We start from the raw sequence: 14183 nt of genomic DNA on the forward strand, positions 1-14183 counted from the left end.
TATAATGTTTAACCAACACTAACCAATATTTAAGATGCCTGACGGCGGTCTGTATCTAAAACCACTGGCTCAGGCGATCTAGTGATAAACATCATGAGCTTGAATCCACGTCAGTGGGGTACGATTTCATTCTGTCAACTAAGTCTTTCAGCGTGATCCCATTCTCGGTTTAGTGGTCTCTTACGTTTTGTTTTATTTTGTTTGTTTCTTGCTTAACGCCGCATTCAGCAGTATTATAGCATCATCTATACACCAATCTGTAAATAATCGAGTGTGGGCCAGATAACCAAGGGATGAAATGTGGAAGCCGTGGTGGCTGAGTGGGTTGGACGGCTGACCTTGTGTTTAGGCAATTAGGTGCCATTCTTTGAGGGTGTCGATTCGAATCCCGGACGTACTTTACTGAGAAGATACAACATGTAGTAATTTGTTCATCTTCCAAACGGCATTGTGTATTCATTATATCAGTATCGATCTATATGCAATTGGGGTACGATGACATGCATCTGCCAACTCAGCAGTTGGTCAAGCTTGACCGCGGTGACTGAGTGGGTTGGACGGCAAGCATGGGTTGCTCAAAACCAATTCTAACCCTGATCTTCATGGTCACTCGCGTCTATCACAACAAAGGAACCTCTACACCAATACTCTTATCCGTAATCACATGGAGGGACGACTACAATAAAGGAAAATACAAGGAATTGAACATTTCACACAATAGTGACGCTTCCTAGCTGTGGGTTTAACCATGCTAATAGCCAGTTACGTTCGCATACAGCTTCCTGGTAAATCAACTGGCTTAACTACAGCAAACTGCCCGAACGCTGAGGATGTAGGAAATGATGCATTCCCCTTGATGGCACAGGGTCAATGCGTAGATGCACAGGGCCAGTGTTCCGCTTAATATAGACACAATGTCATACGACAATACGTATGATTTCCGGTGAACCTACGTACACGTGACAAATGGAAAATAAATGGGGGAAATTTATCAAAGTAAAACTAGAGATCTACTTATATTGAAACTAAAGAAATGTTGCGACCGCTTTATTGTCTCATATTTTCGCTGGCAGTATGCTGTGTTAATCTTGCAGCCTTAATCGGACATCAATGTTTCAGCGATATGACCGCGGTTGGCAATGTATGTCGCCGACCTGGCGCCAGATAGCTTTTGGAGACATGGAACGTCACTGTCAGGATCCGATCACTCTTTATCTCAGTCAGGTCAGTGAACACAGGGGCGGTGGGGTAGTCTACTGGTTGAAGCGTTCGCTCGTCACGTTGAAGATACGGGTTCGATTCCCCACATTGGTACAATGTGTGAAGGTCATTTCTGATACCCCCCGTTGTAATGTTGCTGGAATATTGATAAAACTCACTCACTCATTCACTCAGTGCAGATAGTCAGTTAATGGCTTATTATGATCATCTTGGAAGAATACTTACTGACCAAAAATCGAATCTGAACCAGACATTCCCGTGATCAAAATCATGAGCATCAAACATCATGGGATACGATGGAATGAACCAACCAATTCCGTTAGTTGTCTCTTACGACAAACATGAGTTGCTGAAGACCAGTTCTAACCCATACCCTCACAGGTCTGTTGTGTGGCAGTATTTCTTCAGTAACTCAAAAGTAATGTATTTACCGTTGTAAATGGTGATATCAATGAGAACGGGTATGCAGGGTGCTGACAAACCATCAGCATTTAAGCGAACCCTCAAATAGCAGTTCACATAGTTCATTTTACTAAGGAAGTCAACGTTTCGTTGTGATTCGGGGAATTCGTGAACACATATTTTTTCCGCGATAGATGTCTTCATTCTCCGTCCATCCAGTGTGAATTATCTTTTAATCAATCCTCCTTTCGTTCAGTCAAAAATGAGGGAGGTGGGGTCGTTCGTTTCGTCGAATACCCGAGTTCGATGTCACACTTGGGTACAGTGTGTGAAGCCTATTTCTGGTGCCCCTCCACCACCGACCCCGCCGTGATATTATTGACATAGTGCTTTAAAACGTTTTCATTTACTATTTCAGTCAAACACACAATCAAATATTCATGCATTCTATCCATCATAAGAGTAGTACGTCGACCATTTTTCTCAGACACTAAATCGTCATCCCAATATTCATCCAATTTTACGAAGTGTCTTCATCTTACCAATCATTCGTCCTGCCGATAGATCTATCGTGTTTTCTTGTTATCCAACAAAAAACGTCGCAGGAATATGACGTCATGCTGTGAAAATATCAGATCTGAACCAGACGATCCACTGATTGACATCATGAGCATCGATCTACCAAAATGTTGATACTTTGACATGCATCAGCTATGTCAGCGAGCCTGGCCACCTACTATCAAATATTCCTTTCCTCGTTACGATGGATGGCCCTGTGATACCCGCGAAGCTGGAATTCACTACTCACAGTTACGTCCCCTAACAGTGGCAGGATCGGCTTTCTTGACGTCGAATTGTGATTGCAAGATCATGCATCTTTTTCTGTTGATTTATATTGAAAATGATATGATGCAAAAAAAAAAGAATTAACGTCAAACCAAATTACTTCAAGTAAAGTGTTCAGTTACCAACGCTACAATGGAAATACTCTATAAAGACACGCGTATGTGACTTTGCCCATTGTGATGTCTACATGGAGTTTACATGTGTATTCTTGTGATAACATGGAAAGGAACGCAAGCTCCTTAAAGTCACTGTACGAACGTGAGAAATACCGAGATCACATGTTTTCCGTCTGTCAGATTGTCGTCTGTCATACGGCGCGGGACAGCAGGGAGCCATGAGCGGTTTGTCATGTTCGGTTTAGTTTTGTGTAGAGGACGCAATCAGCACATTCTCCTGGGTGTAGTGACAGCTGAGTGACGTTACTTCTCACCAAAATAGACCAACAAACATTGGTGTTTTGAATCATCGGATCATTAAAGGAGGTGGTCGCTGATAGTCCAGAACTGTACCCACTTTCAAAGGGATGCGTCAAGTGACTGACTGAATCACTGACACACATTAAATGCGGGACTTCGAGGTATGTTTATGTTTCTATGTTAATTACTGGACTTGATACATCACAAAAGTATTAATGTCGTAACAAGAGACTTTTACGACATAAAAAAATGAAAACATGCCAAAGACTTTGTAAGCGCATGGAATCATATCCACGTTGCATGCTTTCAGTCAGTGGCTTGCCAATGGATTGTCAATGTAGCATGGCTGGGGACCTCAGAAATGACATAGGCTTCACACACTGTACTTAATTGAGGGATCTAACCCAGGTCCTCAGCGTGACGAACCAACGCAATAACCACTAGGCTACACGAATAGCCTGAATATTTTCAACATGGGGATAAGGTATTTGGCTGGGTATTTGGTTCAGGCATGTTATCGAAATGCAATAAGGTTAAAAGGAATTTTAAAAAAGAAAAATAAATCTGCAACAGATTCGACCTTTAAATTGATGGTTACTGCCATGTAACATGAGAATTATAAGGTCGTGGTGGTTTTGGTGAAAAGCAAAGGCAACATAAAGTCGATCGCGGGTTAGCGCAGTCATAAAGGAGACAGACAGGCAGACAGACAGACAGACAGACAGACAGACAGATAGATGAGACTAGAGCACTTTACAAAGATACCTTGAACACATGCAAGACCGCTGGCGATGAAATGTGAGTCCGGGTATTAACTGAAAAAGGTATCCGCTGGGTACCTTTCAACCCGGGTATGTTTTCAATCTTACACGGGCTTAATTTGCATTTAACTTCCACGAATCGCTGCCCCCTTGTTTTAAATTTCCGAACGGGCCTTTCATGTCTTATATATTCCACTCGTAGTTTTAACAGAGTGAAGGCAAGTAAAACTATGCGAGTATAAAACCGTGTGTACCTTTAATTTTCGGATGATAAATGTGATGTTAACAGTCAGGAGCTCAGTCGCCCGATCTAGCTCTCCTAAACTTGGCGACTTAACGTATAGAATGGCAATACGAGTACGGGTGTAGAGCGGGTGTTGGTGGATTGTGCAGTACAGACCACCCTGCTTGTGTTCAAGATATATCATCCGGCTGCCATTTATGCTTTTTGTTAAAAATGTTAAAACTGAGGGAGGTGTATATGTTTCATCTGATAACCAAGGATTAGGGTGACAGTGTATTGTTTGCGTTTATTTGGTATAATGCTAAAACATCCTACAGATACTCCTTGTGTGTATATAAATACGAAAGGGTAAACCAACGAAGGGGTGTTGATTGAGAATCAGTACATGACCTTGGAACCCCCACAACCCCCACCCCCTCCCCACTCCCGGATCCGCCACTGGATGTCTCAGACATTGTCTTCTCAAAAAAAAAAAAAAAAAAGAAAGAAAAAAAAGAAAAATAATAGAAAAATGAAAAAAATACCCATCGTATTTCCAATTTCGGAACTGACTTGGAAGTCACTAAAGTTTCTGAAATATGTGAACAGATTCGTGCTGCCCAACACTGTCAGACAAGAATGTGCAATGTTGTAAATATATGATGAAAAACCCAAGTTATTTTGGTCGGATGTGGTTGTTGTTTCTGCTCGCGAACGACATTGAACAAGTCAAGGAAAACACCTTAAACTAAAACTTGCTCAGTGAGTCCGGTGATTAAGTCGTTTAAATTAGCGTAGTTGGGATTAGTATCGGAGGCGGCGTGAAACCATGTTCAGTCACGATCTCGTTAAATCAGGGAGCCTATATAGAAAGTTATAGAGTATCCATGGTTATATAGAGCACCCTCGATAATCTCCAGACTGTACGACCCACTGGTACTTGTTGAGAGTTATCAGAACGTATGCCCAGGAGACTGTCGAGATTGTATATAAAGCGACGTATAACTGCAGTCGCTCAAATACAGTTAGAGAAAATTGCTATTTACTCAGCAAATGGTATATGCATATTTCAAGATGGTGCTGTCATGCAGTGTCTTGTCTGAGTGTCGAAGTAATCATTCACATTATAGGAAGAGGTGCATCAATGCCGACGTGATTGCGGGATATTGTAAGGGAAGTAACCCGTGGGTGGCCTTTAGATTTCACGGAAATCCCCGAAAGTAAGTGTCGGAAACCCAGACAAAATGGCTGACCGGAAGTAGGCTGGGTGATCGCTATCACACAAAATATTGAACCAAAACTTGATCACTTTGATCAAAAGATGGCTAAAAGGATTTTAATACTTTTGACTTAGTTAAGGAATGGAAGCAGGCAGACAGGAAAATCAGGTGAGTGATCGATTAGAGTATTTGTATCGATTAGATTTATCGCAGGTACATGCTTGTAAATTCGTGACATTGTGTTTGACAGGTGATTTCTTTATGTATTGGTATAAGTAGAATTTAGTGCACGCTGCCATATCATGTAGTATTTCAGTCTCGAAGGCATTGTTATTTCGCCCGTTATTTCTAAGCCCATGTTTACCGCATTTACGTGGAGAATTGTTATTTGTTTCGGTTTAGTTTCGTTTGTGAGATGTTTGTGATGATCTGCGAACAAGTTTCGGTTATTGAATATGGGCTATGATTAAGAAACACTCAGAAAGATTTGATCCGGCAACCTTGCAATCAAGGTTTTCTTTAAACTATATTTTTTCCGATAACGTATCTAAATAACTTCTTTCTGGTACCCAGCTGGTTACTGGATGACACCTTTTATTTACCAATGACTGAATCGGTGTTTTTCTTTCAGAGCGGTACTCGATTGTTTTACGTTTTTTCACATTCATGTTACAAATCATGAAGTGATATTCGTTAGTTTAATGGAATAAAAGTATTAGTGTATTATTATATTATTTCATAGTAAACAACCCAGCACATGTACTTTTGATATTGTTTGGAACTCAGATGACATTGCAGACACACTGTAGATACAGAGTCACAAAGGTTTCATATATGGTGTTGCAAACTGTAAGAAATGTATTGACATACTATATGATAACATGCTTTGATAAAGTGTTTCAAGATAAAGAGATACAAGTTAATATTTTGTTTAGTGTTGACATATAACTATAAACCTGATTTTAGGCACCAGTCTTAACTTATGCCAGTTGAAGATGATGATGATTTTTATGATTGATGTTTAATGATTAGCTGACCTGCCCCTAGTAGATGTTTACAAAATTGATGACCTACCTACCTTCCCAAAAGAATATGGATGGAAGAACAAACTCCTGATGGCCAAAAGTCTGTTTGCAGTGGCGACTTCACGGCTATTTATTGCAAACTCTGGTCCCTTCTTCAAATTCACGTTTCTTTGCAAGTAATAAAGGTACTCACCTCGTATTTTCAGAATTTAGAGGTGTGACCCTGTTGTCTTGGGACAAATCGCAGTCATCGTGACAAACTGTCATATAGACGACGAATGTAAACGGGACTTAGCCCAGTCCAAATGTGATTCACCACACTTTTAAGATCTTCTCTCAAGTTAATGTCACCTATAATCTTGCTTTGAGTTGATACTTAACAGTTTTCCACACATTTTCAATAATGTTGAGATCTGGGCTTTGTCGGGGCCACGGCAAAGTTGGAATATGATTTGCCTGTTTCCAGTGGTTAGCCCTAACGGACACATGATAAGGAGCATTGTCTTCTTGGAAAATCCGACCCGTGAAGGTCCCGGGGTAGAATGGGCCTTCAGCAACCCATGCTTGCCATAAAAGGTGACTAGGCTTGTCGTAAGAGGCGACTAACGGGATCGGGTGGTCAGACTAGCTGACTTGGTTGACAGATGTCATCGGTTCCCAGTTGCGCAGATCGATGCTCATGTTGTTGATCACTGGATTGTCTGGTCCAGACTCGATTATTTACACACCGTCGCCATATAGCTGGAATATTGCTGAGTGCGACGTAAAACTAAACTCACTCACTCACTCTTGGAAAATCCAGTTGTGGTTGGCAAAATGCCTGGCAACTAATGGCCACAAATGGTCATCAAGAATGGCAATGTGCTTATCAGTGTTCAGGTTGCCATCAACGACAGTTAAAGTTCCCACACCATACGCCGACACACATCCCCAAAACATTACTGAAAACTTAGAATTTCGTTCATGATCGGCACGAATTCCCAAACAATCGGGTTGCAACTGCTCATCCGACTTTCTCCACACAGAAACTTTTCTGTCTTCCTTGATCTGGACTAGTGTCTCATCACTAAAAATGACATTTTCCCACTGATGTCCTCCCCAGTGCAATTTTGTCCGACAAAATCAGCGTTTCTTCTCTCTATTAACATGAGAAATGGTGATTTCCTTGCTTACCCCTCAGTGAACAGTCTTCTTCTGACTGTGCGAGAAGACACTGTAGTCTGTACCTGATTTTTGAATTTTGATGTCAAAGCCCCAAGAGTTTGATGGTGATTCATTTTCACAAGACGAAAAAGTCGTCATTCACTTCTTGGTGATGATTTGCGAGGCCACCCACCTCTGGGCAGTGATTTAACTGAACTGTGCTCCTGAAAACGCATTGAAGTTTTCTGAATTGTTCTAGGACTTATACCTGTCAAATCAGCAATTTGGCCTTGTTGATCCAACTCAACAATTAGATTTCTTTGATCGGGTGTCAATTCTTGGTGGACAGGTGGCTTGATTGAAGATGTGCCAGTTTCCTACTTCTAAACAATCTTTCAGTGGCATTTAGAAGGTGGTATGACTAACAGGAGATTTTATTATGGATAGACTACATGTTTTTGCAATGGATGCAGTGGTTCTTGCTTGACATTGACCGCGCCAACACTGAAATGTTGCATCCTTTGAAATAAGGAAGTTGTCTATCCATAAAAAATTATTCCTGTTCAGCCTGAATGTCAATAATGTAATTAGATATATCATTTATATTGAGAGGGGACAGGACCAGGAAGTGAAATCTATTAGAGTTGTTTTGAGTATACTTAAAGTATTTGGGATGCTGTGTTTGATGACTTAATAAGCCTGCATAAGTTAGACAGGAAGTACTCATATTATTCTCTGCTGATGGGTTCAAGAGTAGTCAATTAGTTCTTGCAGAAGTTACAGTGACAAAGAGGAAGGCCCTGACAATTGCAATGGATGGTCACAAACAGGAGATGTGAAACTGAAAATCCTGAACTGTGACATTCAGGAATGTCAGTAGATTTAAAAAACTTCTGTATTGTGGAATTTTGAAGAAATTGAGTACACAGAAATTGAAAAACCTTCTGTATTGTGGAATTTTGAAGAACACATTGTCTGTAGATGGATCTCGTGGTGAAATTCTGGTTGGTGGCATGTCTGTGTCCTTGATCATTTCTCATACTTCTGTTGGTGTACTGGATATCTATCACTGAATTGTCTGGTTCAGACATATTCATTTCCATGTTCTTGAAGAGGTGAAGTGTTGTCAGTTGTCCTGTTTTAGTTACTCTAGGCCCACTGTTAGACATTGAACTGTTTAACCTTTGCAGTTAACTCAGAAATTTGGATTCAGTGGAAGAAATACAAATTGAACTTTAAAGATTTCAAGTCATTTTGTTCACATTTCCATTTGTAAGGCTTTGGAAATAATTAAAATACTGTTTCAATACCATCTTTTTCAACTTTCATGATTACAGGATGCACCCATAATTTAGAGGTATTTTAGCCAAATCAGCATCAAGGGTTTAGTTTGTGATGTTGACTATTGTTGTCCATAAAGTATTTTAAGCCAATGAGTAAACCTAGTTAAGCAGTAACAATTACTGGTGTGCTTTATTCACTGCTTTATGTGAAAGTGTTGTGCTATAAGATGCCCACATTTGACCTTAAGTAAAAATCTGTAAATGGTCGGGTTTTTTTATGAGCACTGCTGATGCACTAATCATGTCGAATGTTTTTTGAAAAAAATCATGCTTATGTCCACTCAAGCCTCAAAAAATAAATGAGATTATGATGATTTGTTGTTGCTGTTTACTTAGTACATGAACATGTGAAAGAGAGCCGGGTCTGTAAATCCTTCGTGAACTTCACTGGTCTTGGGTTCGGTCATTTTGAGCATTGCCTGGCCTGAACAGTGATTATATATATATGAACGTGCCCAGGGCCCAGAAAGACAGATTGTCAGATTGTCGAGTACAAGTTATAAATGGTATTCTTTCAAGTGAAGATAGCTGTCATGCCAATTAGAAATTGAACAAGGAAGTTGTGTGCGAGAGGATCATCATGATCATTTGTTACAGTGTATGATGTCATCAGTAAGAGGCACAGCCTTCACCTCGAGTAAATTGGAATGCAGGCATTTTGACCTGGTGATTAACAAGGATGTCAGTACTTGTTGCTGGGAAAGAAAGGGTTATAGTCTATAATTTGAAGACTTTGAAACATACTTCTGCATAAAGCTTTTGAAACCTATATATTAACTTCATCATGTTGATTAGTTAAAGGCTTAGCTGTTTATTGTTCAACATGCTTGTCATGCTTTGCAGAGATCAATTAAATACAGTTCATCTTTGTGAAGCTTTGATATAAGTTATTCTGTCTGTGGATACAAAAGTTTTTTTTGTCAACTTTGGGAATTTTACTGATAGTCATAATGGTATTTCTCAGTGCTTTAACAACCTCCCCCCACCCAAAAAAAAAAAAAAAGAAGAAGAAAAAGAAAAAGAAGACCGAAAACACCCATGGCCTCTTTTTCATTTCTAAATTTCTAGCTACATGTATAGGGTAGCTAGTAAAAATCATTTCATATTCATTTTCCAAGTAGACTAATGCCTAGTCTCTGAATATGTGTGATTTTGACAGAAACAAGTTAGCGCTTGATTTAGTGCTTTTAGTACTTGCACTATTATTTCCCATTATCACAAAGTGCAACCTAGTGTTATAACTAACATTTGCACCAGGTGCAAGTTAGTTTTTGAGTAATAACATAAGTATATTAGGTAATATTTCTTCTAGACTTTGACTACTAGTAGCTGTGGCACTATATATAGACACATTTAGGCTATGACAACTCTTGTAAACAGGGTTCAGCTGTGTCTCTGTGTTGCTATGATTTCATTGGTAGTTGGAAAAAAACGTTTTTTGCACCCAAACCTCTGGAATTTGGCTGTTGGGACTAGTTTTATATTTTTGGTTGCACCTGGTGCAAGTAGATTGCCATCCCTTAAATCGAGCACAGCAAGGAAGCCCATTTAAGCTGAAAACTGTCATTGAGCAACACACAGTAATAAACTGAACCGATAAACCTTGCTTAAATTTCCAATAATGAAATTGCTGACTTTTGACCATGTGGCTTGTGTTGCAGGATGATGTGACACGATTCTGGCGCGAGGAGAGGGAAGATGGAGCAGTGTACAGTGCCTACCTGAAGAAGGTCACTTACCGCTCTCAAGCTCAGGTACACATATAATATATGGCACTTTGTAACCATGGTAACCAATGTTAAAACCCTTTCCAGGTTTAGAATAGTTGTGTTTTTGTGACAAGCAAACATGTGTGAACATACAAATGTGTGAACATACAAATGTATTGTTAAGTATGGCCTTTGAGATTTGTGCCTTTGATTGTCCATCCTTAGAACTGAGGATTGTCCTTTCATCAGTAGTTGCAATTTTTTGCGAGGCATGTTCACTAAGATTGATACTGTTTTCAGTGCCTGTACTGCACTTAAATTTAAAATGAGTTCAAAGTTTGTTTTTGCATCACACTGTATATTCAACTTTTTAACACTTTCATATGGTCTTCAGATCTTTATATCTCAGCAGTGAATATGATTTTAGTGGAATTGTTGGAACTGGTTAGGCAGTCATACCTGCTAATCATACTATCTGCCTGTCTTTCATATTTGAGTAAACAGTGATTATTATGATCATGCTAATAATGGTCTGATGAATACAGTGAACTGTTTGAAGGTTCCTAATTGAACGTTTTGTTAGAGATCCTCATAACAATTTCAAGTAATGCTTATGTAGATAAAATGGATCTATAACAACACATCCCCATTACTGCATAACCATGAAGTTATCTGTCTCTGTGATGTGGTGGTTAGAGTCCCAGCCCAGAGACTGAAAGAAGGTCACAGGTTCGATCTAGGACTTCGTCATACCAGTATACATTTAAAATATGGTACTTGTTGGTCCCTGTCTGATGCTCGTTATTAATGGGTGCAACAAGGGCTGGTTGGCTTGGTGTCAGTATGATGCGAGTGAGTGGGGTATTAGTGTTTAGTTGTGGCATGGTATTTTTGAGCTAGCACAAAAAAAACAACTAAAGTTTACCACACATACACATGCATGCATGTAAGTAAAATGTTCTAAAGTATGATGATGAACCCAACAATTCCTCACTGTCTTGAAGTTGTTATAGTGTTTCCCCTGCACATTGTTAGCAAGGTGCATTGCTGTTCTTATTTGGCGCCATGTCCTTCTTGTAATACAATAATTAATAATTAACACTTACTTGTTTTTATTTTATTAATAACTATGCTGTTTGAGCCTTTGAGAATCATATGCATGAATAGCTTTAAAATACTTGGAAATATATCATTGCATGCCCTTTTGGCAATAGGAGTGCCCTTTTTGAAATCTCTCACCCAGCCCTTTTTTTCATCCTGGGGGAAATGCTCGTTGAAAATAAACATTTTTCTGCTTACACAGACTATCCTTTTTTAAATCTTACTTTATTTCATCCAACTTCTCAGCCCTGTAAACAAGAAATTTAAAACATTTGTATTCATGTACAACTGGTGACTTAACATGCATTAATCTTGCAGACTAGTGTTGAGTTATTGCATGCTCCTTGACCCGCATGACATGTGGTTGTTTATCTCAGATATGAAGTCTCGCATGGGAATAAATAGTAACACTCCCATTGTCTATTATCTCCAAGGGCATATGGTGTTTGCCCATAAATTTATGACAAAAACCTTGTGCAGATTAATGTTCAAGGAGTTTTTTGTGGGTTAAGTTTGGAAATTTCATCAGAAGGTGTTTCACTTTTTCGTATATTATTCAACTGAAACAGATAGTTGTACTTCTAAAGATATTCTGTAATGCTAGAGAAAAGTACTATTTTTAATATAATATTCCCTTCAGCTAATAGTTTGATCTAAGCAAGTGACCAAATTTGAAAACACATGTACTCCATAAGAAAATTGTTTTAAATGACTTTATAGAAATATTAGAGATTGAAATGTGCTGAATTTACATGGAACATTGAATACTGAATTGGCATGAATGTGATATTTTAATGTGCCCTGGTGACACAAGTAACATTATGACAATTATACACAATATAATCCTTTTACGAGATAAATGTGATAAATTTGACCAACTTAAATGAAACAAAGGTTATATTTAGAACCACATCAAACTGTGGCTTTCATAATCTCACAGCTTAACATGGGCGTTGCCATGTTCAATGCCAGTGAACATAACACGAAAGCCATTTTGGATGATAAGACATAACGTGACTAATGAAGCTGGACTGTTCTTGCAGTCATGATAGTGTTTAGAATATCCAACACTTAAATTTACAGGATAAACTAATCTGGAGTATCTGAATATATGTATAAGCTTGATGGTAGCAAATAATCCCATTTACATTTAAAATCATCCCCAGTGAAAATCAGAGGAAATCTTGACTTGATTCATTTAGGGCTTCAGCATTGCCGAAAGGGCTGGGCATAAAGGACAATGATGTGGTTCAGGCACTGTGACTGAGTGTAAGACATACCAGTGTACAGGTTTGCATCCTGTTTACTGAATTACATGTATTATTAATACACTGAAATGACATAAATGTTGTGATGCATTCAGTTTAACAGGGTCATCAAAGGGTATGGGCATATACACAAAGGCACACCTGTATTATGTGTCTGGTGATGTATGGCATCTTTTACATGTACACTTTTGGATGAATTCCAATCGGTCTACAGATCTACTCATAGCACTGAGTCAGCTCTCCTCGGTCTCCAGTAACAGCCAGATGCCTGGGTCTCTGAGTCAGCTCTCCTCGGTCCAGTTTACTCACAGCTGCTGATGAAGGCAAACTAGAGACTCTTATCTCGTTTGACCTCTCTTCTGCCTTTGACACAATCAACCAGCAACTCCTTCTGGAAAGACTCCAGGGTTAATTTGGAATCCATGGGGTACCTCTCACCTGGTTTCGATCCTTTCTTGAAAGCAGAAGTCAGCCTGTTCTGGACATCCAATCATGAACCTCCTTGGTCCACTGTGGTGTACACCAGGGATCGGTTCTCGGTCCACTTCCTTTCATGGCATACATGACAGATGTTGCTGACATAATCGACAAACATGGCATTTGGCATCATTCCTTTGCCGATGACACCCAGCTTCAGAACAACTCAAGTGCCAAAGACTTTCTCAACAAATTGTACTGAGGATGTGATGTCATGGATGACAAACAACATGCTTTAGTTACATGATGACACAACTGAAGTGATGGTTGTGGGATCAAGGCAAGTGCAAAAACAAATTACCACCAGTACAGTAGCAGAGACATAACCAGTGGACTTGGTCAAAGACCTTGGAGTTACAATTGACTCCCATGTTATTCAACTCTTAAGGGAGAATACATCATCTTATCAGTCTTGATGCAGCCCACGGTTTTGTTTCTGGACTTATTGTATCAAGACTTAATTATTGCAATAGACTCCGTTTTGGTATTTCTGAGAACTTGCTTTCAAAATTAAAAAGTGTCCAGAATACAGTCTCCCGAATCATAAGCAGAAGCTCTAAGTGCTCCCACATGACAGTTGTCATGAAACACTTCCACTGGCCTAGTCAAGAATTTGGCTTTAAGCTGTTGTGTTTTGTGTACAAATGCCCCGATGTTGAAGGCCTAAAATACTTAAAAGTACTTTTTACACTATACACTCCAGAAAGACAGCTCCGTGCTCAGAATCTGAACCTTCTCTCCATGCCTCATTTCAAACTGCAAACTTTTGGAAGGAAATCCTGTGCCTGTTCTGCCCCTCTGCTCTGGAACTCTCTCCAGTCACCATTAAATCAGCACTTGACTTTAATTCCTAAAATGATTACTCAATACTCTTCTATAAGTCCGTCATTATATATATGCAGTGTATGAAATAAGCCAGAAACCCAGGCAGACATCAGGACTTGAAACTTCAAAATGTTACCAGCCCAAATGGAATTTAATGAGACCAGACACCAAGCTGTGGGTGAATTTACTCAGATGTAAAGACA

General features: G+C 39.4%; 1 protein-coding gene across 4 annotated transcripts in view; it reads left to right on the forward strand.

Moving 5' to 3' along the window:
* Positions 1–5061: 5061 nt before the first annotated feature.
* The window catches only part of LOC137273551 (ral guanine nucleotide dissociation stimulator-like 1), a 38835-nt gene continuing 29713 nt past the window's right edge, over positions 5062–14183 (forward strand). For all 4 annotated transcript variants that reach the window (XM_067806287.1, XM_067806288.1, XM_067806289.1 and 1 more), the window contains exons 1-2: positions 5062–5257; positions 10262–10354. In XM_067806287.1, coding sequence (XP_067662388.1) covers positions 5231–5257; positions 10262–10354 — 120 coding nt within the window. In that variant the 5' untranslated portion in view covers positions 5062–5230. The remainder of the gene's footprint in view (positions 5258–10261; positions 10355–14183) is intronic.

This window comes from Haliotis asinina, chromosome 2 (genome assembly GCF_037392515.1).
Source record: "Haliotis asinina isolate JCU_RB_2024 chromosome 2, JCU_Hal_asi_v2, whole genome shotgun sequence".
NCBI lineage: Eukaryota > Metazoa > Mollusca > Gastropoda > Lepetellida > Haliotidae > Haliotis > Haliotis asinina.